Source organism: Trichoderma breve, chromosome 2 (genome assembly GCF_028502605.1).
Source record: "Trichoderma breve strain T069 chromosome 2, whole genome shotgun sequence".
In the NCBI taxonomy this organism is placed as follows: Eukaryota; Fungi; Ascomycota; class Sordariomycetes; order Hypocreales; family Hypocreaceae; genus Trichoderma; species Trichoderma breve.
In genome coordinates, this window is record NC_079233.1 from 2,802,741 (window position 1) to 2,826,365 (window position 23,625).

At 48.2% G+C, this 23,625-nt stretch overlaps 8 protein-coding genes across 8 annotated transcripts; 3 read left to right on the plus strand and 5 right to left on the minus strand.

Annotated features, from left to right (window-relative positions):
• Window positions 1-2,140: 2,140 nt before the first annotated feature.
• Window positions 2,141-3,265, plus strand: T069G_03074 (uncharacterized protein; the record flags this gene model as incomplete). Its single annotated transcript, XM_056170284.1, has 2 exons — window positions 2,141-2,228; window positions 2,301-3,265. 2 exons carry the CDS (start codon window positions 2,141-2,143, stop codon window positions 3,263-3,265), a joined length of 1,053 nt encoding a protein of 350 aa, XP_056031176.1.
• Window positions 3,266-3,592: 327 nt separating this feature from the next.
• Window positions 3,593-5,228, minus strand: T069G_03075 (cytochrome p450 domain-containing protein; the record flags this gene model as incomplete). Its single annotated transcript, XM_056170285.1, has 3 exons — window positions 3,593-3,759; window positions 3,814-4,077; window positions 4,133-5,228. 3 exons carry the CDS (start codon window positions 5,226-5,228, stop codon window positions 3,593-3,595), a joined length of 1,527 nt encoding a protein of 508 aa, XP_056031177.1.
• A 2,174-nt stretch (window positions 5,229-7,402) lies between these two features.
• On the plus strand, window positions 7,403-11,141 carry T069G_03076 (AMP-binding enzyme domain-containing protein; the record flags this gene model as incomplete). Its single annotated transcript, XM_056170286.1, has 5 exons — window positions 7,403-7,951; window positions 7,994-8,680; window positions 8,744-8,902; window positions 8,953-10,865; window positions 10,955-11,141. The coding sequence occupies 5 exons, from the start codon at window positions 7,403-7,405 to the stop codon at window positions 11,139-11,141; spliced, it is 3,495 nt and encodes a 1,164-aa protein (XP_056031178.1).
• Window positions 11,142-11,571: 430 nt separating this feature from the next.
• On the plus strand, window positions 11,572-12,069 carry T069G_03077 (uncharacterized protein; the record flags this gene model as incomplete). Its single annotated transcript, XM_056170287.1, has 1 exon — window positions 11,572-12,069. One exon carries the CDS (start codon window positions 11,572-11,574, stop codon window positions 12,067-12,069), a length of 498 nt encoding a protein of 165 aa, XP_056031179.1.
• A 221-nt stretch (window positions 12,070-12,290) lies between these two features.
• Window positions 12,291-13,203, minus strand: T069G_03078 (uncharacterized protein; the record flags this gene model as incomplete). Its single annotated transcript, XM_056170288.1, has 3 exons — window positions 12,291-12,645; window positions 12,720-12,756; window positions 12,984-13,203. 3 exons carry the CDS (start codon window positions 13,201-13,203, stop codon window positions 12,291-12,293), a joined length of 612 nt encoding a protein of 203 aa, XP_056031180.1.
• Window positions 13,204-13,842: 639 nt separating this feature from the next.
• Window positions 13,843-15,801, minus strand: T069G_03079 (integral peroxisomal membrane peroxin domain-containing protein; the record flags this gene model as incomplete). Its single annotated transcript, XM_056170289.1, has 4 exons — window positions 13,843-14,382; window positions 14,443-14,762; window positions 14,817-15,279; window positions 15,358-15,801. The coding sequence occupies 4 exons, from the start codon at window positions 15,799-15,801 to the stop codon at window positions 13,843-13,845; spliced, it is 1,767 nt and encodes a 588-aa protein (XP_056031181.1).
• A 2,265-nt stretch (window positions 15,802-18,066) lies between these two features.
• T069G_03080 (cobW/HypB/UreG, nucleotide-binding domain-containing protein) lies at window positions 18,067-20,147 on the minus strand (the record flags this gene model as incomplete). Its single annotated transcript, XM_056170290.1, has 7 exons — window positions 18,067-18,668; window positions 18,726-18,945; window positions 19,018-19,206; window positions 19,261-19,471; window positions 19,536-19,838; window positions 19,891-19,976; window positions 20,049-20,147. 7 exons carry the CDS (start codon window positions 20,145-20,147, stop codon window positions 18,067-18,069), a joined length of 1,710 nt encoding a protein of 569 aa, XP_056031182.1.
• Window positions 20,148-20,765: 618 nt separating this feature from the next.
• On the minus strand, window positions 20,766-23,069 carry T069G_03081 (cellulase (glycosyl hydrolase family 5) domain-containing protein; the record flags this gene model as incomplete). Its single annotated transcript, XM_056170291.1, has 1 exon — window positions 20,766-23,069. The coding sequence occupies one exon, from the start codon at window positions 23,067-23,069 to the stop codon at window positions 20,766-20,768; it is 2,304 nt and encodes a 767-aa protein (XP_056031183.1).
• Between the last annotated feature and the right edge of the window lie 556 nt (window positions 23,070-23,625).

Consider the following 23,625-nt stretch of genomic DNA (forward strand, 5'->3'; position numbering starts at 1 on the left):
GCAGGCAGCAACAGACAAGAACAGCATCCATCTGCGAGTTTAGGCATGACTCAATCGCCGGCATGAACCTACATGCAGATGGAGACTAGCCAATTCCAGACTGGCCGCCGTCACTTTGCCGTGTATGAGATGCAGTAAAGCGTTGGTTGTCTATATGTGACAGTCTTCACTCACTGTTGTTGGAACATCATGAATCAATGAGAGTATACTCTGTGACAAGCTTGCTGGGACGGAAAAAGGCCGAAAGGAAAACGAAGAAGTACAGCCAAAAATGTTCAAGCCGTGTTCGACTTCGCCATCGCCAACGACCAAATAGGAATCGCGCAATAACCACATGCACCCTTGCTCCCCAAATAAGCATGGTTGATAACGTTGACGCCATCATCATCTGTCAGTGTTGAGCCTCTAGCTTCAACTCAGAGCGCGAAGACTATTGCAATGTTCACCAAGATGTTGACTAAAACGAGGATTGAACTCTTGTTTCACTCTTCTATAATGACAGTAAGAAGAGGCTGTAGATTGCGCTGAGGAAATATGTTTACCCATGATGCTGTTTGTTTTAGAACTTTTTGCAAGTCCTTATTGTTTCCAGCATAGTAAAAATACTGTCAAGTTACATAACCTCTTCACAGTTGGGTTATTGTATATTGGATAGTTATTTGGCCATGTGCAACACCATTAGCTGAATCGGGAGCACTGGAGAAGATTCAATACAATCCTGGCGTGGGAGGAACAAAGGTCACAGCAAACACCCGACTTCAAGTGAGAAATGCATATATCTCTCTATATATATATATCACCTTTGAGGGCAATGCGTTCAAGATGGAACAGAGGGGAGGTGTTACCGGTCGTCCAACCAAAAGTTGCTGCCTGAATGCCTCGAGGGCCATCACGGAATTCACTGTTTTGTGTGTCTTATCTCGAGTCCAAATTGACTTTTGCATGTATGTTTCCCTAAGGATTGAGATTTTGCAGAAAGATAGTGGGCGTATCCAGGAAGCAAGGCTGAAAATCGATGTCGAACTCGAATATATTGATTTTGGATTATCGTATATGCTTCCGATCTTCACCAAGAGTACGATTTATGCAGCATTTTGCAACATCAGATCAGAAAATAGATATTTGCATACCACATAATCTTTGTGAAACATGCACGTTATAGTTTCTTGTTCTGTTTTCACTTGTACTGATACAACAGAATCTCTTCCACCACATTAAGTACGGTTATTATCTGAAGGCCGATTCTTCATATAGACAATGAATTTCTATAATATACCGATGGAAGTACATACCTCTCTCTACGCAACTTTAACGTAGGTAGGTACTAGTGGGTGGTAGGAAGCTACCAATTCATCCACCATGGCACAATTTGCATTTCCACAGCCATGACTGTCATGGCAACTGAAGGCATCGATTGGTAGCTGAACCTTGATGTGCCTCGAAGTTGCGGTACGGGATCCGCCATTGAGTAACTGATGGATATCTACCTATCTCAATGGAGACTCCACTGGTTATAGACTTTCAAATACCTGCTCATTGTACTTATACAGTCCACTCGGTTATATAGCTGAGAAGAATCACATCTATTAGACTCCATCCCGCATCGGTATATACAATATACATAGCCCTAATCTCCGTCTCTAGCTATGGCATTATTCTTCGTTTGGTGTGATCCAACGAAGACCTGTGTATGAGTGACTTCTTGAATATACAATTCTTCACATGCGGGTGGAACCATGCCCTATAATTATCGGACAAACTCTCTCGAGGCGTGAGAAGTCGTCAAGGCTTTTGAAAGTTCGCTGGAACATAAAGTATAAGCTCCGTTAACAAAAGCTTGTGAAGTGGTCGGATAATTCCACTCAAGATTGGCTTTTATTTCTTTCTGTAGGCGAGTCGTCCAAAACTTCTAATAAAGCGGTCCCATCCTTTGATTTCTTTCTTTTTTCACATCAACAAAAACAAAAACCTCTCTAGCCTCTATATTCTCATACGTTTGCCATACGCCTACTGGTTATGCAATACACGACTGGCAAAAGCTCTTTCAAAAATTTCTAAACCGTTTCAACAGCCTTGTGAAGCTCTCAAATTTATTGCAGATATCTTTTGGGCGATATAGCGGACCGAGTCATATCCCGACATGTCTCCCCAAGCACCAGTCGAAAAGATTACCCAGGAAATTAGCAATCTGGATCTATCATCGACTAAAAATAATAAGAAGGACGAAGGTACGCGTTACTTCTATAAGGTGTCATAGCACATTTCTATTTTGTTTATATATTCTGACAACAGACGAATAGAAAATCTCCTCTACGATATCGACGAATGTTTCTGCAAGCCTAATATAAAGGCACTATGGCAAAGAATCAACTCAAGGATTCGAGACTTTTTGAGACTCAACCAGATTGAGCAATTCGGACGTCGGTTACCGACCAGAGATATCGACTTGTGTGATACCCGAGAAGAATGGATGGACTGCGTACTCATGGCACTCGAGAGCCACCGCAGCGAGTTGATGGCGGTTGCTTTGTTGGGGACCAGGAACCGATCCCGTCGCATCATGGGTATCTTGGACCGCCACAATGAGCTAGAAGGGCAAATGAGGGAGTGTATCGACGAAGTGGTGGAAGATGCTATCAAAGATGCTAAGCACCGCAAGCGCCGTCTAAGAAAGATGACCAAGCAGAAGCAGAAGAAGATCAACCGCGAGAGTGTTAGAATCGAAGCCCCCAGACGCCAAACAAGCAAATCCAGACCATTCTCCCGCTCATCGTCTAGGCTATTTTCCAGTCTCAAGAAGCCATCCACCAAGATCGAAATGAGACTAAACCCCGACATCAATGATGGCTTCTTCTTCAAGATTGGCAAGGAGTGGATGAGAAATATTGCCGCCCTGGACAAGGCCAAAGAGTTGATGCAAAAGCAACAAATACTCATCTCCTTGGCCCATAGTGCGATAGTCTGGGATCCCACGAGCGTCTTTTTTCGCGAAGGGAGAATTCAGGGCCAGCTCTGGACGGACGGATTCAAAGATGAGCATATCCGCAAGGTGGAAGGCGACCTATGGTGTGTCCAGATGAAATGGAGACCGGAAGAACGAAGCAAGTGGAGGCCCAAGGCCATCCATGTCAACGGGAAATTCGGCCGCCAGGACGCGGAGGAGGTCAGCTGGGTTCCTATCAGGTACAATTGTCCTGAAGTTGAACTTGACGTCGAGATTTTTGTTTATGACGACTTCTATGACGAGGATGAGTGGTGTGATTGAGGGGACGGACAACATTTTTCGATGGCCGGTGTCGCACCATATGTTCATGAATATTTCGAGGGGACTCAAGGGTGGAGGATGGTAGTTCTTGATATTTGAGGGTATCAATGAAGAGATACGCACATCTGTTAGAATGGTTGTTTCTTTTATATGAAGTCATGAGATGATGAATAGGATATATAGAATTTGTTGGTTATATATAAAATAGAAGGCACTTGGGTTGTTAATTTATCATGAGCTCTGCAGACTTGTCACAAATGTGTACTAAGGGGAATCTCTTTTGTTTATATCTAAAACACCACAAACGCCAGCCTAATCTAGAAGCAATTACTGACGGTGATTAGGCCTTGTTAAGCTAACTTTGACTCCATCTCTGCATGTTGTGGCAAGAGCATAAAGCTCTATCCATTCCGAATCATCAACTGTGCTCATGGTCTCAAACGTTTGCACCATTCTTGACACGAGGTAATACGTTTCCAAGAGGGCAAACTTTTCTACATTGGCACGTTAGAATATGCCAAACTATTTGGTAGCGTTAGATTACTTACGGCCAATGCAGATTCGTGGTCCGCCATTGAAAGGTAGATAATTCCAACCTGGCCTCAAACCATTCCACCTCTCGGGTACAAATTCTTCAGGATCTGGTCCAAATATCCGAGCATCTCGATGCATAGCGTAAATGTTGTACATGACGAGATTTCCTTTCTTGATGAGAAGAGGCGAATTGCCATCTTCGCCTCCACCATATGGTAGGACGGTATCTCTGGACGCTTCTCGAGCATTCGTCGGAATCACGGGATGGAGTCGTAAAGCTTCATTGAGATTAGCCGACCGATGCTCACGGAAAACTCTAGGCCTTTGGCTTACACTCTTGAACACACCACTTTAAATACTCCATGCTGCTCAGCTGGTGGTCTGTAGCAGGTTCAACACCTGCAATGGAGACGACTTCCCTCCTTAGCTTGTCGTAAATGTGCGGCTTCTTGGCTAGAACAAAAAACAGGTTGCTTAACAAACAGGCTGTGGTATCACGGCTCGCAACCAAGATATGGAGGATCTGATCTCTAAGCTGCTTTCGATCCGTCGTCACAGCCGAGAGGCACTGAAGAACATTGCATCCCATATTTGTAGATTCGCTCTCGTCCTTTTTGTCCAAGGAGGCGTCGATAAAATCGTCAATGTACCTGAACACGCGACTTCGAGCTCTCATGGCGGCGAAGTTGATCGAAAACATCTGAAGCGGACCTAGTTGCATCTTTCTGACGATCTCCGTAGAGCAGGTCAAGTAATCATCAACAAACTGCTTTTCTTTCGCATGGCTTGATGCGCGGTCGAGGACGCTCGTCGAATGGCCCATGAGAAAGTCTGTCGCAAAGTCCATGGTGAGCCAGAAAAACAGCGGCTGCAGATCGATCGTGGCCTTGTCATTTGGGATCCTCCTCAGAAGGGCCTGGAAATGCGTCTCGAGCATGTTGACGATGCTCTCCTTGTTTTGTTTCGCAAAGCATGGCCGCAAAACTCCTCGAGCATGCGACCAGGAGTGTCCGTTTAATGTGAAGATGCCGCTCCCAAGAAGCCCCATCATTGCATTGACTCGCAGGCGAGGGAGCTTGAAATCATCAAAGCCAGAGGCGAGAACGTGCTTGATGTTTCGGCTGTCGCATGTGTAGACGGCCTCCCATGTCCATCGTTTGTATGCGTATGTGGCGCCGAGCTGTTGGAACGTCTTATATGTAGAATCGAGGTATTTTTCGACGGGTTTTGCAAATAGACAATCGTAAATGAAGTCGAATCCGATAAAAGGGTCTTTAACTGGTGCTTTTGATTGCGCATCTTTGCAGCCTTTACTTTGTGAAAGGTGATGCTGGCGAGCCTGCTTATATATACAGTGAAATATGTAAGAGATGAGAAGTAGAATGAAAGAGTAGAGCATTAAATATTGATATTTCAGGAATTCAGACATGGCTAATGGTATTTCACAAGGTATCAAGTCAAAATAATTAGCCTTAAATTCTCTATGACATGAAAAGCCTTGGTGTGTTGGGACGAAACAGAGTACGACTCCTTTTTTGAGCCAGCCCAATGAAGCCTCCGTATCATTTAAGCCAAGGCACGCTAGTAGTATGCCCAAGCCATTCATTAAGTGTCTGACAGCTACTGTATGCGTATGCTTCTGCAGAAGGCCTGTAATTGGAATTCGTCCTGGCTGTGGGCGGTACCTGGTTGGCGGTATCCGGACAATACATGAAGAAAAGGGGCTGCCCTAAGCCTGTTCATAAACGTCACAGCACGTCTAGTCAAGGTGTGTTTCACAAATTCATTTAACAGAATGCCTTGCATACATAGGACCGAATAATATCAATAGTTTCTTCTTTCGTGTTCCTGTTCTCTGCTGTGGAACTTGTGAGCGCATCAACCAGGGTCTAATGGAAGCTCTCATTGACTGAGCATGTCCAACTGCTGGTTTCTGATTAAGAAGGAATAGTATAATAATAGATTGTCAGGACCACGCCATCGTAACCTCTGACACGTTTTGTTCCCAGCAGCTTGGAAACAACCCTTCGACAGTGACCTCTTGCGTCAAACCCACGATGGGTGTCGCCTTTACCGCTGTTCCTCTCCCGCAGTATGCAGTCACACCCAGTGGTCATATCCCCTGCTTCTTAAAAGAGCCCAGATAGGATGAAAGAGATGCTGACAGCTGTATGTCTCGCAACCGTACAGGATCGTGCTGCTCAGATAGCTCAACGCCGATCGGATGCTGGCCTTGCGCACCGACATGTGTGGAGGAAGCAGATATCCGACACGAGAGCTTCCTTTGTGCCGGGAAATACCGCGCTGACGTGGTTAGCTGCAGGCGTCTGGAGCCAATGGGCGGTGTTTCTCTTCGCATGAGCGACATGAGGACATTACGATATGCAACCACTCGAGACACGACTTGGGAGAGGAGGATCAGAGGTGCGTCTCAATGACATGGTACAAGTCGTATTCGCAGATCAAAGAGGATCACGGGGTCAGGAAATGGGCTACTTGGCAAAACAAGTCCCTCTCGAACGAAAAGATTTGACGATAGAGGCTATCTGATACATTTGGTCACGGTTTCTTGGAGTTTCTGCATCCTCTGCCGTTTGATGAAGCCGGTAACTTGCTCAGAGACTACATATGAGCAAGGCTTGGGATTCACTCTTGTCCGGTTCAAAACTGTCAATACGTTACTCTCTGATGTCATGAGAAAGCCGCAATTTCATCGTGTCTTTACGTTATCCGTCAATCTTCGCTACGAAAAACAAAAAGGCTGCTCAACTTACATGGACTTACATGGTTGATCCCGGACATGATCGCATCCAGCGAAATAGATTGGATACCAAGCGAAAGTTGACTTTGCCAGCGTGAGGCGGAGCACGTCAGCGGTTTTTCATGCTCTGCACTCATCAATTTAAAGTCTCAGACAACATCCCAGATGTGTGTAACTCCGGACCAACGACTCATACTCTGGAGAGCTTATTTTCGACCTTGTGCGAAGCAAAGTCACGGGAACAGGCAACTACCGTGAACCGCTCCCCCTGTCCGACTTTGCCGTGGAGATTCAGCAATGCGCCGCGTTGGACCCAGTGTCTTGGAGGGAGACGCTGCTTGCCGGTACTCAGAATGCGTACGACGTTATATAGAGCTTCTATTTGGCTCGCTGCCAGGGCGAGTGGCGTTTTCCCGGTCATGTCATTGGGGAGACGCGGCCTTTGTATCACAAGAGATACGATGGGTATCAACCAACAGCTGCATGGTTGATCGAATGTGCTTTAGGCTCTCAGGCTAATGGACAAGGTGAAACTGCGTCGCCTGTGTTTGGCACACAACACTTGGAGGAATCTGCTCTACGGAGCGGAAACTACGGCGGGCTGTGTGAATAAGATAAAAAGATGGGGATGGAGAAGTACATGCCGACAACTCTTGGCCTCCAGACTTCATCGTGTTGATTAAATATATGAGGTTATATATCCTCTTGATCCGCCGTCAATTTCGCAATTCAAAGCTGAACATATTCTTTTATGTTCTTTTATGTTTTTTTAAATCAACTAACAGTCAATCGCATCAAAAGACTGAGAGAAAAATAAGAGACAAAGAAAAGAAGAGCTCAAGATGGCCCATCGGGAAGACGAAGACGCCATCTCTGACACCGCCATTGCAGAGATTCATGGCGAACCCCTCTCTGATCTCGATCAACAGCTCTGGGATATTTTTGCAGCCACAGCTTCCGCCCATCCTGAGAGAGAAGCAATAGTCTCTCTGTGGCAACCCGCAAATGCCAGCCACGTATCGGAAGATGAAATCTCGACTGCGCGATCGGAATGTCTCAGATGCTCGTATGGAAACCTCCGGGACAGCGCTGAGCATCTGGCTGACACTCTGGAGAAGCTGGGCGTCGGTGCTGGCATGCATGTCGCCGCTGTGCTTTGGAATTGCGCAGAATGGGGCTTCTTGCTCTGGGCCTGTGTCAAGATCGGGGCTGTCTTCGTCCCCATTGATCCTCGTGTGACGGACGACGTTTGCTTGATGCTCGAGTCCATCACACCACGCGTGTTAGTGGTCCAGGACACTGAAGCCGCAGTACTTCTAGATGGAGGAATGCCCAAGCCTCCATATCCCCTTCTCCGTATACACTGTGGAGGTTGTTCCATGGATGGCTGGGTCAGCCTCGGCCAACTCCTGGCTCGGGATTTCGCCCTTCAGTGGCTGGAGGCACTCGGTGACACAGACGACGATCAAGGACCGCGCCGAGCCAACGGAAACGCTCCCGCTCTCATTGTCTTCACGAGTGGAACGACGGGCAAGCCCAAAGGATGCCCTCACACAAACCGCAACCTGGTGTCTCAGACCAACAACTATGATGCCAATGCCGACCCGAGCTTTGTCGACCGCTGGCTCGTCCACACGCCCGTGTGCCATGTCTTTGCCATCAACAACGCGCTTCGTGCGTGGCGACACGGCGGCACCGTCGTATTCGCGGCCAAGTCTTTCCACATTGACGCCACGCTCACGGCCTTGGTTCAGGAGAAGTGCACCGTCATGTCAGCCACGCCAACCCTTGTCCGGGCCCTCTTGTCCCACGGCTCGTTTCCGAGCTCACGGGACCTGAACCTGTCTATTGTCTCGCTGTCTGGCACCATGATTGGGCCGGAGCACATACGGCTTTGTAGAGAGGGGCTTGGGGCGCGTGACGCTATCCAGGCTTATGGGATGACTGAAGGGGCGCCAATTGTCAGTTGGTCTCGACAGGATAAGATGCTGGTAGATGGACATCATGATGGAGTTGGAAAGGTTCTTCCCGGAGCGGCGGTGCGCATTTGCCGTCCAGGGACTCGACAGGTACTATCTCGGATGCAAGTTGGAGAGCTCCATATTGCTGGGACTTCGGTGGTACACAATTACTTTGCTGATACTGAGAACGAACGAGAAGAAGAACGGTTCTACAATGACAAGTCGGGGCGGTGGTTAAAGACGGGAGACCAGGCGATGATTGATGACAAGGGGGTTGTCTACATCCTTGGACGTTACAATGATTTGATCATTCGAGGAGGAGAGAATATCAATCCTCTTAAGATAGAGTCTGCGCTATCTGAAATCCCGGGTCTTGTCCATGTAAGTCTTTTCACTCATCTCGAGATAGTTCAAGCTGATGAGATATACAGGTGCTCGTCGTGGGTGTCCCGGATGACATTGCGGGCCAGGTTCCCGTCGCCATTGTCAAGCTTTCTTTGAGGGCATCCAAAGCAAAAGTGATGGAAAAAGCAAGAATGTTGGGGCCTCAATACTCCCTCGATGCAGTATACACACTTGAGGAATTGGGCATTGAAAATATTCCAGTCACATCTCTTGGAAAGCCTAAAAGAGCCATTCTTACCGATATCGTTTCAACACATCGGAAAACCATCCAGAATACGGCCTCCAAAATGGAAAAGAAAGACACAATATCGACATTAGAAGATCGTCTAAGGGAAATATGGGATCAGCTGGTGGGAGTCCGTCCCAGTAAGGCGGATGATATCTTTTGCATGGCCGATAGCATCACGCTGCTTCGATACTGCGACGCTGTGCTTCGAGTGCTTGGAAAACAGCTTTATCTACAAGATTTGAGCAAACACGCTACGATTGAGAAACAGGCTAAGCTTCTGATTACTAGGGATGTGCCGTCTGAAACGGAAGCCAAAATGGAACAGAAAAACATCGTTCAAGCCTACCCGATAGATGATGGCTACAGTGTTCTACCCAAAGGAGTACAAGATTACGACTCCAATCAACAGGCGCTGTTTGAGAATAGGGGTAAATACGATGTTCTGGTCGCTGCTCAAGAGCAAATTGAGAGATTTGGTCTGGATGGATCGGATGTCGAAGATGTCATTCCCATCAGGGGCTCCATGTATCGAACGATTGTCGGCCAACGACCACAGTCATATCGGATTCGTCTCATCTTCCGATTTCATGATGCTTCCATCTCACAGATTTACAACGGACTTTTGAGATGGATAGCATCCCGACCTCTTCTACGAACGGTCCTTCTGGGTACCCAAGGATTACTCTATCATATCGTTGTGCGACACAGTCAGCATCTCTTTCAAAAGCTGGTGCGTGAGATTGAAGCGAGAACTGAAAAGGAGGCAAAGGATATCTATGAAGACAGCTCTTCAGATACCAACTTTCCCATGTTCATGTTCAGTGCCGTTATTGTCAAGATTCAAGACACGGGACAATATCTACTATGTATAACTTACAGTCACTCCATAGCCGATGCCTTGACACTCTTGCCCTGGCATCGAGATTTGGATCGACTCATCCACAATCCCGACGTGGTAGTTCCTATGCAAACACCTTATCAACTCTTTGCAGACCTGCTTACAGAGTATCAAGATAGTCTGCCGGCGCAGAGAGCCGTTTCGTTCCATGCTCAACGACTGCGAGGCATTTCACGTTGCAAATCCGCATTATGGCCCAAACAACGCTCTCCCGGGATGATGATTGGAAACGACAAAAGTTCATTCTACGCTGCCGAACGTGAGGCAGTCAGAGATTACATATGGAAGGGAGAATGGCAACATCGAGCAGGCGAGTTCCGATTTCCACGCCGCAGCAGAATCGTCCGTCTGCCAAACATGGCCAAAATGCGTGACTTGTATAAACTAGAACCGGCACTATTCACGAAATGTGCCTTGGTGTTATTCAATGTCATCCAGACAAAATCATCAGTCGCCCTCTTCAGCTCGTGGGAAAGTGGCCGTTCATGGCCGTTTGTGCCAGACTGGATAGCAAACACTCTCCCGCCCGCCATGAGCATCGATGGCCCTACTGTAGAATGGATCCTGAACATGTTTGAAGCAAAGCGTGAAGAAACGCTCGCAGAATTTGTTCAGCGCATGGTTCTTGAACAAGAGCAGATTCGCCGCCATGAGCATGTGCCATGGGAAAAGGTCATACAGGAGCTTCGCGAAGAAGGCAACGCAGCCATGGACGCGTCATTCCGACAAGGTTTTGTGTGGGATGTGAGTATGGGGGTAGCAGCATCTCGAGGATTCCGCAGTGATTTCGAGACTTTGGAGCCGGTGGCGCGGTACGACTGGCCAGATTGGTGAGTTGACGAACATCGTTTGCCGGTGTAGTACACGATGTCGATCAAACTAGCTAACATCTGATTGGCAGTGGACTCTTTTGGAGCGCCTTTATGGTGGATGGGGATAATCTCTTCTTCATTGCATCGTGGGATACAGCACAGTTGAATGCGGAAGAAGTTGATGGATATTGTGACGGCTTGGCAGATGCCATGAGGAAGCTTGCTGATGAGGAGAACTGGGGCCATAAGATAGGCGAGGTGTTTTCTGAGCTTTGAATGGGAACAGCTAGAAGAAAAGGAACCTCTTATTAATTTGTTTGCTTGTAGGTAGCACGCTTGATGGATGAAAGATACAGGTATCTTGGTGTGTATGCTTATAGCTAGGAAGGTATCTCTACAATAACTTCTCGTTTCACATTCCATTATCTCTTTATCAGAGATATCTGGCCTAATACGTCGACAAACCGGAAATCGGCATCTTGTGTTTGTTCATATGTTGTACAATAGACGCTTGAATGACCATTGTCAATGCAAACGAACGCCTATTAAAGCTCCTTGCTTGATCTCTCCTCTTACACATTGACCTTTGTTCTTTCTCTCTTTCCTCTCTATTCTCCAATCTAATCCAGCTTGAACACTTATACGACTTTCTTCTCCATAATCGAGCTCAAATACCACATCAAAACGTCAACAGTAACACAAAGACATGCTCCGACAACGATCCCTCCAACACAACACCGAGCCTCGCCCCATCAGCGAACTCGGCTGGATCAGAGGCTCCTACAAAACCCATCTCAGCAACTGGCTCATCTCCCAATCCCTTCTTTGGGACCCCTCTATGCTAGCCACCAAACTCGGCCGTGACATTGAACTGCAAATCACCCGTGACAACCGTGCCTTTGAGGTGGCTAACTTGATGAGAGCCGTCACGTACCTGCATGCAGAGCTAGTCTACTATGGGGTGTCGACACATAAAGATCCCCTCCAGGTGTGGAGGGATGTGCTGCAGTATGCAAATCCGTGGTTTATCGAAATGAGTCCGAAGTTGAAGGACATGGTAGAGGAAGAGGAGATTATGATTACGAATGATGACTTTCTGGCGGAATTTGATGCGTTTGTTAAGGAGCAAGGTTTGAATGGCAAGGTTGTCGTTTTGATGAATTGCCCAAATTCCGAGAGATGGGATAAGCAAAATTTCCATTAAGGCTACTCAATGTATTAGAAGCAACATGATGTGTCGTATCTTCTACTGAAGATGGTCTATATATAGTATTGACGAAGAAGAGTAAGGGCCTTGAACAAAGGAACATCAGTTGTACATCGAAGGATTATATAATTCCAAGCTTATGGTAACTGAAAGATGACTTCAAACTCAGATTCAATCCTCAATACGTTCCTAAGAACTCTTCATAAAGATCCAGGCCCCTAAAACGTTGCATAATTCTCCTCTTGTACCTCTCCATCAGCCCTTATTTGTCCAAGCCCTTCAGATTCATCCGAACCCGTAACCTTCCAGATGACAACTGCTCTCAGAAATGCAAGTCCAGAAGTTCCCAAAAAGAAGACACTGCAGCTTATCAAGACACACTTCAGCATAGCATCGTCTTCCCCCACGCAATTCATCCACATGGTTGTTGCAGACACGGTAGTCAATGCAAGAATCGCCGCCTGGAGGTAGAGTAGCACAACTGGAGAGAGTACATAAATCTCATGAACGACAAGTGTGATGGACGAGATGATGAGAACAAAAGTTGTTGCCAGAGACGGCACGTTGTTTAACCTGGATGATTGTCAGCACATTTCACTCATCTATGCGGAGAGAAAGACGAGATATCGAGAGAGCTTCACACGTACATTCCACCAGGTATACCCTTCAATCCCCCTTCCTCATCTTTCCATAAAGACATCCACACAAAAAGAGCCAACACGGCCAACGAAACTCCGCACTGTAGCGCTAATACAACTCCATGCATCACTGTATGAAGAAGAGCTCTTTGCATCTTCACCTCTTTTCCTCTCCTAGTCGTGTAGTCCAACAAACAATCTCGTTCGTTCTCACCATGTCGTGGCAAATCAACAGCCGATGAATCCATCCAAAGATCGCCTCCCATCACATACGGTTGATTCTGTCGCTGCCCCTGACCATGGCCATACTGGTTGTGCCCAGCAATACTTGTTGAAGAGCCAATCTCAGAGTTAATACCGTAGATGTGAGATGGCCTAGAGGCGGGCGACCAAACCGAACTCTCAGTTTGAGATACAGCTGTGACAGAGGTCGCCACGGGAGAAACGACTTGTACTGTTCCAGAGGACGAGACGCGATGAGGTGGACGGGCATTCTCAGGAGGAGTAATTGTTCGAGAAGAAGAGGAAGACGACGACGACGATGATGATGAAGGCGGGATGGCAGGCACGATATTTGTCGCCGAAAGGGGAGAGTTTTGATGCCGTCGCTGTAGTTCGGCCATCATTTTCGTCGTTAATTACTGCTTTGTTACTCTCTCTTGAAGCAAAGAGAAAGGGAATTTAGGAAAAGAAAAGTGTTGCAAACAGAAAGAAGAGAGAATTCTAGGGACTGAGTGGGCAAAATGAACACCCGCTCAAACAAAGAGCCCTCTTTGAGAGAATTGCGAGCCAGCTGCAATCGACTGCCAGCTGGTCACGTCTCCATCATTTGGTCACTTGCTTGAACCAGCGTCGCTTAGAATCAGGTGTCACTAAAACTTCAACCTGGAATAATATTCAAAGCGTAACAATGTATAATTTGTACAAGCAATAATTCGTTATCCTTCATAGAAATGTGGTTATCCCAACGCCGCGGCCCCAAATCCCATCAAACCCGCTAGCCAATGCTACTACGACGATATTGTTGTTACAAAGGTCTCATACAAACACTCCAAAAAAAGGTAAGCAGAAGCCTGCCCTGCATAGCAAAAGCTGATCCACAGGTGCGGCTCAATGATATCTCACACGCCATTCATTCCAAACTCATGCGGGCTTCATCTCCGATCCCCCATTGCCCGCCTTCTTTGCCCTGCTTTTGCAGCTCCAGCGCCACCGAAATGTTCAATGAGCTCGTATCATCCTCTCCAGCGATGTCACTAGCAACGTCGCTCGTTCTCCTCGGCCTCTGGCTACCACTTCGTCGCTTCTCCTGCCTCTGACTGTCCAGGCGGAGACTATCCCCGGAACGGTCCGTAGTGCGTCTCCTCAGGGTTGGCCAGAACCGTGATGATGTTGTCGAGTGAAGTGAGATTGTATCATCCGCAATCTTTGTATTCAGATCGTCCGCAACTTGGTCTTCGTCTGGTGGGGAGATGATAGGCTCAGCTCGCATTTTTTCGTTGGCGGTACTATAAGATGTTGTGTGCGGTGGCGACGTAGATTCTGTAGCGTCTAGTTCATGAGCATGAGGAAGTTGGGATTCGTCCACCTCTACCAACTCGGCATCACGATACCACTTTCTGCGGCGTGTCCACCGACCCCATCCATCAAGTCCCCGCCGGCCATTTTGCCACTACAAGGTCAATGTTAACTCAGGGTAGATGAAAGGGAGGGAGAAGCAAGGTCCATTTACCTTGTTGTCATAGTATATCCACCCATTCTTTCCATCAGGACCATCGTAATCCACTGTGCCCTGCTCCTCAGATTCACTCACGCCATCTACCCGCCATTTGCTACCCTCCACCCATCGCCATCTCATACGACTTCCATCCTCGACTTCAGGAAGCTCAAACTCGTCCCTCGGTGGCACGGCGTTGTTGTGTTCATCTGTCCACGCAGGCCGTTCGTATGCGAAAAGATTAGTAGTCCACCCCAACCCGATCCACCGCCTCTGATTTTCGTAAATGATAAAAGTAAACTTGACGCCGGCGCTTTTAGCATCGTTTCCAGAACCTTTTCGTCGACGGTTCACTTGCAAGCTAGAGGAGCTTAGGGATGATGCCTTGCTCATCTGTGACTCCTTTCCGTTTGTGCCGTTCTTACTAGGCGGTGGCTTTGGTGGGTTTTCAAAACGGAGACCAGTGATAGCTCCAGCAAGTTTGCGAACGGTTGCGCTTCTCCAAATAATAGTTCTAGAAACTCGCATCACTCTGGCATGCCATGTCAAGACAATTGATCCTGCAAGTAGCACAACACGTCGAGTAGTAATGATTTTAAATGGGGACATGGTCAGAGCGACCCAAAACGGCGTCACTATAAGGAGGCGCATAAACATGGCAGTGAGTGCTGGCCTGGTGGTTGCGCTGGTAGGGGTTCGCTGAGTGCTTAGAAAGTCGGTCATCTCGAGAAGAGGATCCATGAGGACATTGCATCTGCCAGTAAACTCCTTGAGTGTATCGACGATTTCATCCAACGTCTTCTGATGTTTGGTATTTGTAATTTCCGACCTAGCCCGAGCGTGGCCAGGCTGCTTCCCATTGGGAGTCTCCTCTAGATGATTGCCGCCATTGGCCGTGGCCTTTTTGGAAGTAGAAGCTTCTTTCGTAACTCGCGCTGGCTCGGTCCAGCCACTGCTGCTCAAGGGACTATATCGCCGGCCGTACATGCCTGCTATCAGCGCCATGCAGACAACGATGGGGCCGGCTCGCATAAGCACGACATCGCCGTAGAGGACGACCGCCCAAAAGGCGCACAGCAATAGGAAGCTCTGCCAGGGGTCTCCGGTGCTCCATGTTAGAAGCCCGACAAATGTGTTGAGCGGAAGTAGGAAAGGATGGCTATAGGCGAGCGCGCGCGTGATCTGCGGAGGTGTGGCTAGGAGCAGCGGGCTCTTCTGGTGAACCAGGACGGTCGATCGACGGCTGTTCCTCGAGGGTGTCGTGGCCGAGAGTGTAACTGGGGAGAATGAAGCATATGTCGGAGGAGGAGCAGCTACGAGGGAGTCGAAGGATGGCGGCGAGGCGCCCAGAGACGAGTCGTCGCGGGTAGACATTGGCCGGCCGAGCTGTGAGATCCACGGAAGGTCCTGCGAATGGGAAATGCGGCAGATGGTCAGCAAGAGTAGTTGCGACAGCTGAAGCTGAAGCTCGAATAGATGCGCGGCGACAACAGGCGCAAGCACTAGCACGCGAGATTGTCAAGGTGTAATTGTAACTGTAATAGCGGCAGCTCGACGACGTAACGACGACGAGGCATCTGGCCAGAGCTCGGATCGTGGCGTCAACGAAGGCTGACGAGAGACAGGCCTAGGCAGCGTGTCTTCATGACATCACCCTAACGAGCCCTATAAAGTTGGGGGATGTCGATCCAATGGCGGGCATCCTTTGTCTTGCACGAGGCGTCTGCGCATGGACAAGAGGAAAATAACGAATAATGAATAACAAAAAGCAGTTTGCGCAATGTTGGGAAGAAAAAGGTAGAGCGAGCAACGCTGGAAGAGGCAGGGGAAGCAATGTCCGAGTACGAATACCAAGTACAAACAAGAACAAGGGAGCAGAACTCAAGCAAGACTCACAATGGCAGCCATCTAAGGCAGTCCGTCGTCTCCGCCAGCCCAAAACGTCATTGGTCGCGCAACCGCGTCAGGCTGCAGGCAGGAGCGGTTTGGAAGTAGATAGAATTTTTACATAAAGTAAAGCAATGGAGAAAAAGGGATGTAAATAAAAAGAAAAGTATTGAAAGTAAAGTAAAGATGGAAGAAATTCACAGAGAACAGAGTACAGAAGTGAAAAGGTCAGCAGGCCGCAATCGTCCTCATCTCTATTGGCAAGAGCCGAGGGCAGGCTCCTGCTAGCAAACGGATGAGTGCGGGTTGGCCACGTGAGACACCTTGATCGATTTCAATCACATGCAAATCGGGCAGCGGGCATCCCGCGAGCTGATGGGAGGAATACAAGTATTGGGTACCTACTATGCAGTGAGGATATGGGTCTAGGTAGGGGTATGGGGTACCTCTAGCTCTGTTCCAGGTACCTGATTGCCAGCGTTGACGGGCAGCAAGTGCCTTGCAGCGCTCCATAATGTGCCTGAGAGCCCCGTAGCTTTAGGGGATCTAGCCAGCCAGAACCCCAGAGAACTTCCATGGATGCTTATACGCATGCAGTGAGGCTGACTCTTATTCCAGCGGTGTCGCTGTCCAATAATGGCATATACGAGATGAAATTGGTGATAATAGAAGAAGATAGCTGCAATAGCAGAATGGTTATTTAAACACTTCCTACGAGTCGTGTATTACGCTTGAACTGTAGTCACTTTATTATTCGATAGCCACTCACCGGTACATGCGGCTTCCATAGGGGAAATTACACTCTACAGGGCTCCCCAGTTCCCCCTTCGGCCCTGCGCAACTAAGCTCCCGCTGCTTTAGCTGACAGCTGACCAAATCCGGGGAAGTCCTGGCTGCAGAGACGCAGGGTCCTGCTGGGTCTCGCACCAGACACAAATTCACAGAGCATGCACAAGAACGAATAAATCCAGTTTAATAATAATACATTGATTACAAGGTGTCCTAGCTAGCCATCATTGAATTGCATTTGGTGATATGTTGTCGTGTGGTTTTGAAAAGAATGAGCCAGTGCTGTAGATGTAGTTGGCCGTATTTCTCTCAAGCATCAAGTGATGCAAGCCATGTGCCCGAGTTTCAACTTTTTAATGGCAGCTAGAGCAAGAGCCTGCGTAAAAACACCAGTTAGCAAAATGCCCTATGACTGTGGCTTTGTGGATGCTGATAGTAGGTTACATACAGTTGGAGCCGCAGCTACAGGCAGAGGTAGAAGAACAGCCGCAGTTTCCGCCACACATGGTGAATGAGTAAAGATGGTTGGTGGTTTGAAAAAGAAGAAAAATTGAGGAAATGTTGATATTATGTAGTTGAAGTAGCTGTATGAGATTGAATTAAGTGTTTTGTGATGAAGAAGAGAAAAACATTCATTCTCTCAAGAATCTCGCGAGTCTTATATACCCAGCGCTGCGTTATTTGTGCTGGTTTTAGACCCCTCGAGATGCGTGGTTTGTGCCGATTTGTGGCGGGTGGCAACGCCCAGCCTCACCCATGACAGGGGGGGTTTCTCGAAGACTCCAGCCGTACATACAAACATGCATAATCAGATCAATCTTGAGATCTCAGATTATTCATCGTTTCTAGCTACTCTGATGCAGCATCTCTTTTTTCTATTCTGCCAATAATTCCAGCTCTGAGGAATCTCTGTAATGTCCATGTCTTACTGATCAGCTACTCTTAATATGAGGGCATCCCGCCTTAATGATCATGCCCCTCGTGCCCTTCCTCATCATCTCCGCTCCAATCCGGAAACCCATCTTCAAATAACTCCTGCAACATCCTCCTCCTCTCCTCCTCCTCTACCCCATCCTTCCTCATAACCGTCTTCCACTCCTCATACTCCCCATCCGTTAGCAGACATGCATCAAGCATCTTCTCCAAGCCCTCATGGTCCAGTCCTTCGCCGATAAAGACAATCTCATGCCTCCTATCTCCCCACTCGCCGCCCTTGGCAATGTCATGCTGCACCAGAGTATCTATGTCGGGGCTTCCCGTCGTGTACTCTTCTTCCGGCAAAGTGCAAAACCATGAACGTCCTCCCGTGAGAGTGAGCATGGCCCCGGCTTGAGACCATTCGCCGGCGCGGTGAGGTCGTGTGGCCAGGAAGAATTCGCCCTTGGAGCGGAAGAGCCGGGCGAGTGTTGGGTGAGCGCGCTTATTGGCGAGAATCACTTCGTTTGAGGGCATCATCAAGGGGTCGACGTCCATGTCGTTGGTGTCTTTGCCATCACCTTGAGAAGATGCCTCGGTTTGGGGAGTTGATGGGGAGTGAGAGGGAGATGTCGAATCTGACTTGTCTTCTGCGGACGATTTGGTGCTTGCGTTATCCTCACAGTCCACCATTTCAGCATCCTCACCGTCAGACTGCCCTTCGTCTCCCTCTTCTCCTTCATCTTCTTCTTCATCTTCTTCATCATCATCGTCATCGTCAGGATGCTCCATCTGCAAGATAAACTTATCATACAACAGTGCAAAGAGCCGCCTTGGATGAAAAGGCCGGTAACGTGAATAGATGAAGCTTTGCACATTATACTCCTCCGTCTCCGGCTTAGGAGTTACCACATTGCGGCCATTTACCTGAAATATTTGTGTTAGCCTTCCCTAATAAAAATTTACATGGTAAAAGAAACTATCGGACGGGAAACATACCTCGCGCACAGTCATGGCGTGCAAATCCTGCAGCCAACCATACCCAGTTTGCGCACGTCCGAGATCGAAGAGGCCTGTGTTGACCAGCTCTTTGACGTCCACTTTGCTATACTTAGACTCTATTATCTTGGCCCGGTGGTTCAGCTGTTTAACAAGATCAAGTACCCGAGCCTTTGTCTCGTCGTTGATCTGGTTCATCCGTCAGTCTTCAAATCAAGATAATCTTTTCGTGGCCAGCCTTACCATATCAATCTTGTTCAAGATGATCACGTCCGCAAACTCAATCTGGTCAACCATAAGGTCCGACACGGATCTCTCATCTTCCGGAACAACATCATCCCTCCGTCCAGACAACAAATCCGCTGTATCAAAGTCGTTCAGCATCGTAAAAGCATCAATGACTGTAACGGTCGTGTCCAAATGGGCGAATTTTTCTAGCCCTCCGGCTTTCTTCCTATACCACAATTAGTCACAACGATAACAGGAGGCAACCGTCCCACAGGATAACTGAAGCCTACAATTTGTTCAAAACCTTAATCATGTCTTCGTCAAGTTCAGCAGCGCCTTCGCCTTCAGTCAAGAGGCTCATCTGCTCTGCAAGGCGAGAATCGAAAGTCTCAGCAACCTGCTCTGGCTCACTAATGCCACTGCTTTCAATGATGATGTAGTCAAATTTCTGAAGCTGAGAGATGCGCACAAGCTCCTCGAGCAAGTCTCCTCTCAAAGTACAGCAGATGCATCCATTCTGTAGCGCAATGATCTTTTCATTGGTTTTTGTAAGGGTGTGAGTCTTTTGAATGAGAGATGCATCGACATTGATACTACGCGAATTTCAGTACTTTTTTTCCAACAGCAGACCACCGTAATACCTACGCTCCAATGTCATTCACCACAACAGCTATACGAAGCCCATGGTTGCTTTTTAAAATGTGCTGTAGGAGCGTTGTCTTGCCTGACCCCTGAAGAGAGATTCGTTGTCAGCAAACTCCAGACTAGATTTGTGTACAGCAAAGCAGATGTGGCCAACTCACTAGAAAACCAGACAGGAGCGTCACAGGTAAAGGCTTGGATGGCACCAAGTCTTCCGACCTTTTGCTCTTCTTTGACTTAGTGGTTCGTCGCAACCCCATTGTGATGAGGAAGTTTGGCTGGAGTCAATATCTTGTACAAAGCACAACTTGTAGGAAATTTATTCAAAAGAAGAAACGAGAAATTGTTTAGGATTTAAAATCGCAATTGCCCGATACTTTATTATATAGCATGCCTAATTAGATATAATAAAAAATTAAAAGAAAAAAAAAAGGAATCGTCGTGGGCCATCAAGGTTGTCACGTCAGTGCCATCAAGGTGCTGACGATGATACCTGCTTCACTTAGGCGCGTCATCACGGACCCAGCCATTGGACCGGACATTGCTTAGACCCAAAGATAATTCGTTATTTCTTTCTCATCGCAAGTTATTGCCATTGTCATTGGTCAGTCTGTCCTCAAGACAGATGATAATTGCTACGCTATGAATAATGAACGTATGATTATTGGTCCGCACGGATTGGTCTGCTCATATCAATACATGACGCTCAGATCGTCCGTTAAAGTGAAACTAACGATCTCTCTCTCAATAAGAAAAAAGGGAAAAAAAATCCATAACTCCGGTCATGCTGGCCTACCCAATGGCCTCTGATGATATACGCCGCAAGACTCAAAAGACTCCAATTTCGTCGCTACAATGAGCATTCAGATCAACGACTTTTACATAATGCAGCAGTTCCCCCCAGTCCCTGCTTGGCATTGCTCCAGGTAGCTTGCGTCGTCAGAAGTCCCTTCGGCGAGATTGTACTTGCGTATCGGGCCCTTAATTGTCAGGGTCTGTTCTCCCTCGGGATGCCACCATCGTAGGACCTGGAGCAGTGTGCCCTGGCTGTTGTCAAGGCCAATCTCCCATCTGCCAGCTGAGACAGTAGTTTCGCACTCCTGCTTGGGGAAGTGGTACTCGGGAAGGAATATGATGGTAGGGGAATCATCGGCTGCAGCCTGGGGAGCTGAAATTTTGATGCTAAAGGTGCATTTACGTAGGTCAAAACCAGAAGAGAGCAGTTTCCCTGCCACAACTGTTGGTGTTGGGCGGATGAAAGCTTCGGCAGCACGGTAGCCCGGAGCGTTTGCTAACTCAGGGTCTTTATCGGAGGGGGCAGAGCTGATTGATGGATTCGTAAGCGTGCGTTGAAGATTTCCCGGATTCACTCCAGCATCATCCAGAGTTTCCGCGGTAACGATGGTGGCGCCAGGTTTGACCAAGCTCGTAGTTGATTGATCAAACGCATGCTCGCTCAGTATGGATGATGTCTCGGGGAGCTTGTCGTCCACAGAAATGATGGACAAATCCTCTCCGTTCCATTGATCTCCCCTCTCGTGATCGTTTGTTGTAGAGTACACCCACAGACAATACCCTTCCATTCCTGATCCTTCAGCCGCAAAATAGTTGGCATCCAGTGCCGCGGACTGGCTCGAGTAGTCTCCCGTCTTGTATGCCTTTTTATCATCCATATCATAGGGAATACCAAATTCTGTCATCAGGCAAGGATGATTGCCTGTCCGATCAAGGCCTTCTTGTCTAAGAGTTGCCAGCTGGTCCCTGAGGCAGTTCCGAATGGCTGTCTCCCCAATTCTAATAGCAAACGCAGGGTGCCAATACTTGCCCCGAAGCACACCAACGACGTCGACATTCCAACTACTGTTCCAATGCTTTGTCATGAGGGTGATGCCGTCATAGAAATGAGGGGTGAAGGCCATCTTTGGATCATCGTCCTCTGTGCCTTTGATTTCGGGAGGAAGCTCCAAAGTCGGATACTGCATGAGCATGATACAGTCCTTGTGCTGGGCGCGACAAGCTTTGCTGTACTTCCTCCAAAAATCCAGGAAATAGGTGTTTGTGAATTCTGGGTAGTCAATCGTTTTCCCAGTATTTGGGTTCTTCGAGAAATAGTCCTTCTTCAGGAGCGTATCTGTTGCGATATCCCACACGCCGTGTTGGGCCCAGATGCATTCGCCAAGCTTCCACCCACCATCACGCTTCCATCCATACCTCGAGTCGTCATATCCTTCTGGCAGCCAGGCAAACTCGCCGTGCGGATCCACAAGCTTGGTGCCCGTCTTGTATGGACCAAGTCCTCCCATGTCCCAGGTATCAACTTCACACGCCCTGCCCATGCCCGTCAGGAAAGTCTGCCACATTGTTGGGCACGTTCCCTTCTTGAGGGGGTGCTCTTTGGGAATGACGCTCAAATCAACGTATCCGGTCATGCCTCGGTTCGGTTCGTTCATGCTCTCCCAACCAATAACGACTTCATTTTCGAGATCCCCAGCCTCATGGATGCGCTTCGCCAGATGGGCACATGCGTTGATGAAGTGGTTCTGTAGATAGTCTTGAATGTTGACGCCGTCGATGATGCACTTGGGAGCGAAATCCCTGCCAGCAAAGAAAAAGGTGAAGATGGTGCCAGCGGCAAGTCGGTAGTAGTTGGTGGACCAAATCATCTTGGGGAAACTATCTGGCTCGGGGTAGGTATTATGAACGATAGCCGCCTCAGTAGCAGCAAAGCTCTGGGGGTTCAGTCCACAGGCATAGATGGTCCACATGGGGGCTCCAGAGCCGCCGGTGAACCTGGACCAGACGTCCTGGTGGGGGTCCATGAAGACGTAGAAGCCATAGGATTTGGCAATTCTCAAGACCTCGATGGTGTGCTGGATGTATTCTTCGTCGTAGATGCCTGGCCCAGCAGCTTCAAGGGCCTCCCAGGTAAACAGATATCGGATCGTGTTGAATCCGAACCGCCGGATCCTCGCAAAGTGCATCGGGGCATCTTGTTTAGTAAACGGTCGCTGGTGAAAGGTCACATTGTCGCCGTCGAAGAAGTCATCACCGACATGAGACGGCTGGTTGGGCTCGCTCGGCAGTTTCGTGTCTCCAGCAACATTGATGCCGCGGAGAACAATCTGGCGGCCTTGGGCATCGCGGAACTGGCCATCTTCGATCGTCAGGCGAAAGGAAGCCATGGTTCTCACCAGGCAGCGAATTGGATGGAATGGAATTGAATCCACTCGTCGGGTATCACGATTAAATGAATGGCCGACGTACTGTAAAAAAGGGAGCAAACGCAAAAGAATGGAGGTGAGGAGTGATGACGGAAGACGGTTTGCTAGTGCTAGAGTCTCTCCAAGTGAGCAATGGATGTCACCAGACAGATTCAGTTACCGGAAACACCATTGCCCCACTAGCAAGATAGCGGTCTCACAGTCGCCACAGCTAGAGCCTAAACTGGCAAACGGCGAACCCCACAGCGGCTAGGACTTCGATCTGTGTTGCTCTGTTTCCCCGATTTCTCCAATTCGGCAGATCCGGGTGGCAATGGATGCCGATTGCGAATACGAACGTCGAGATGATGTGCCGTGTTAATCGCTTGAATACGCGTAGAAGCATGAATTAACCATCATTGAGACATTACATTCTACTTGTGTGTTATTACATTTACAGTGGCTGAGATACGCACTAAGTTGGAATGCATGTACGATCTCTCCTTACAATTATTTGGACTGCAGGGTAAAGCACCAC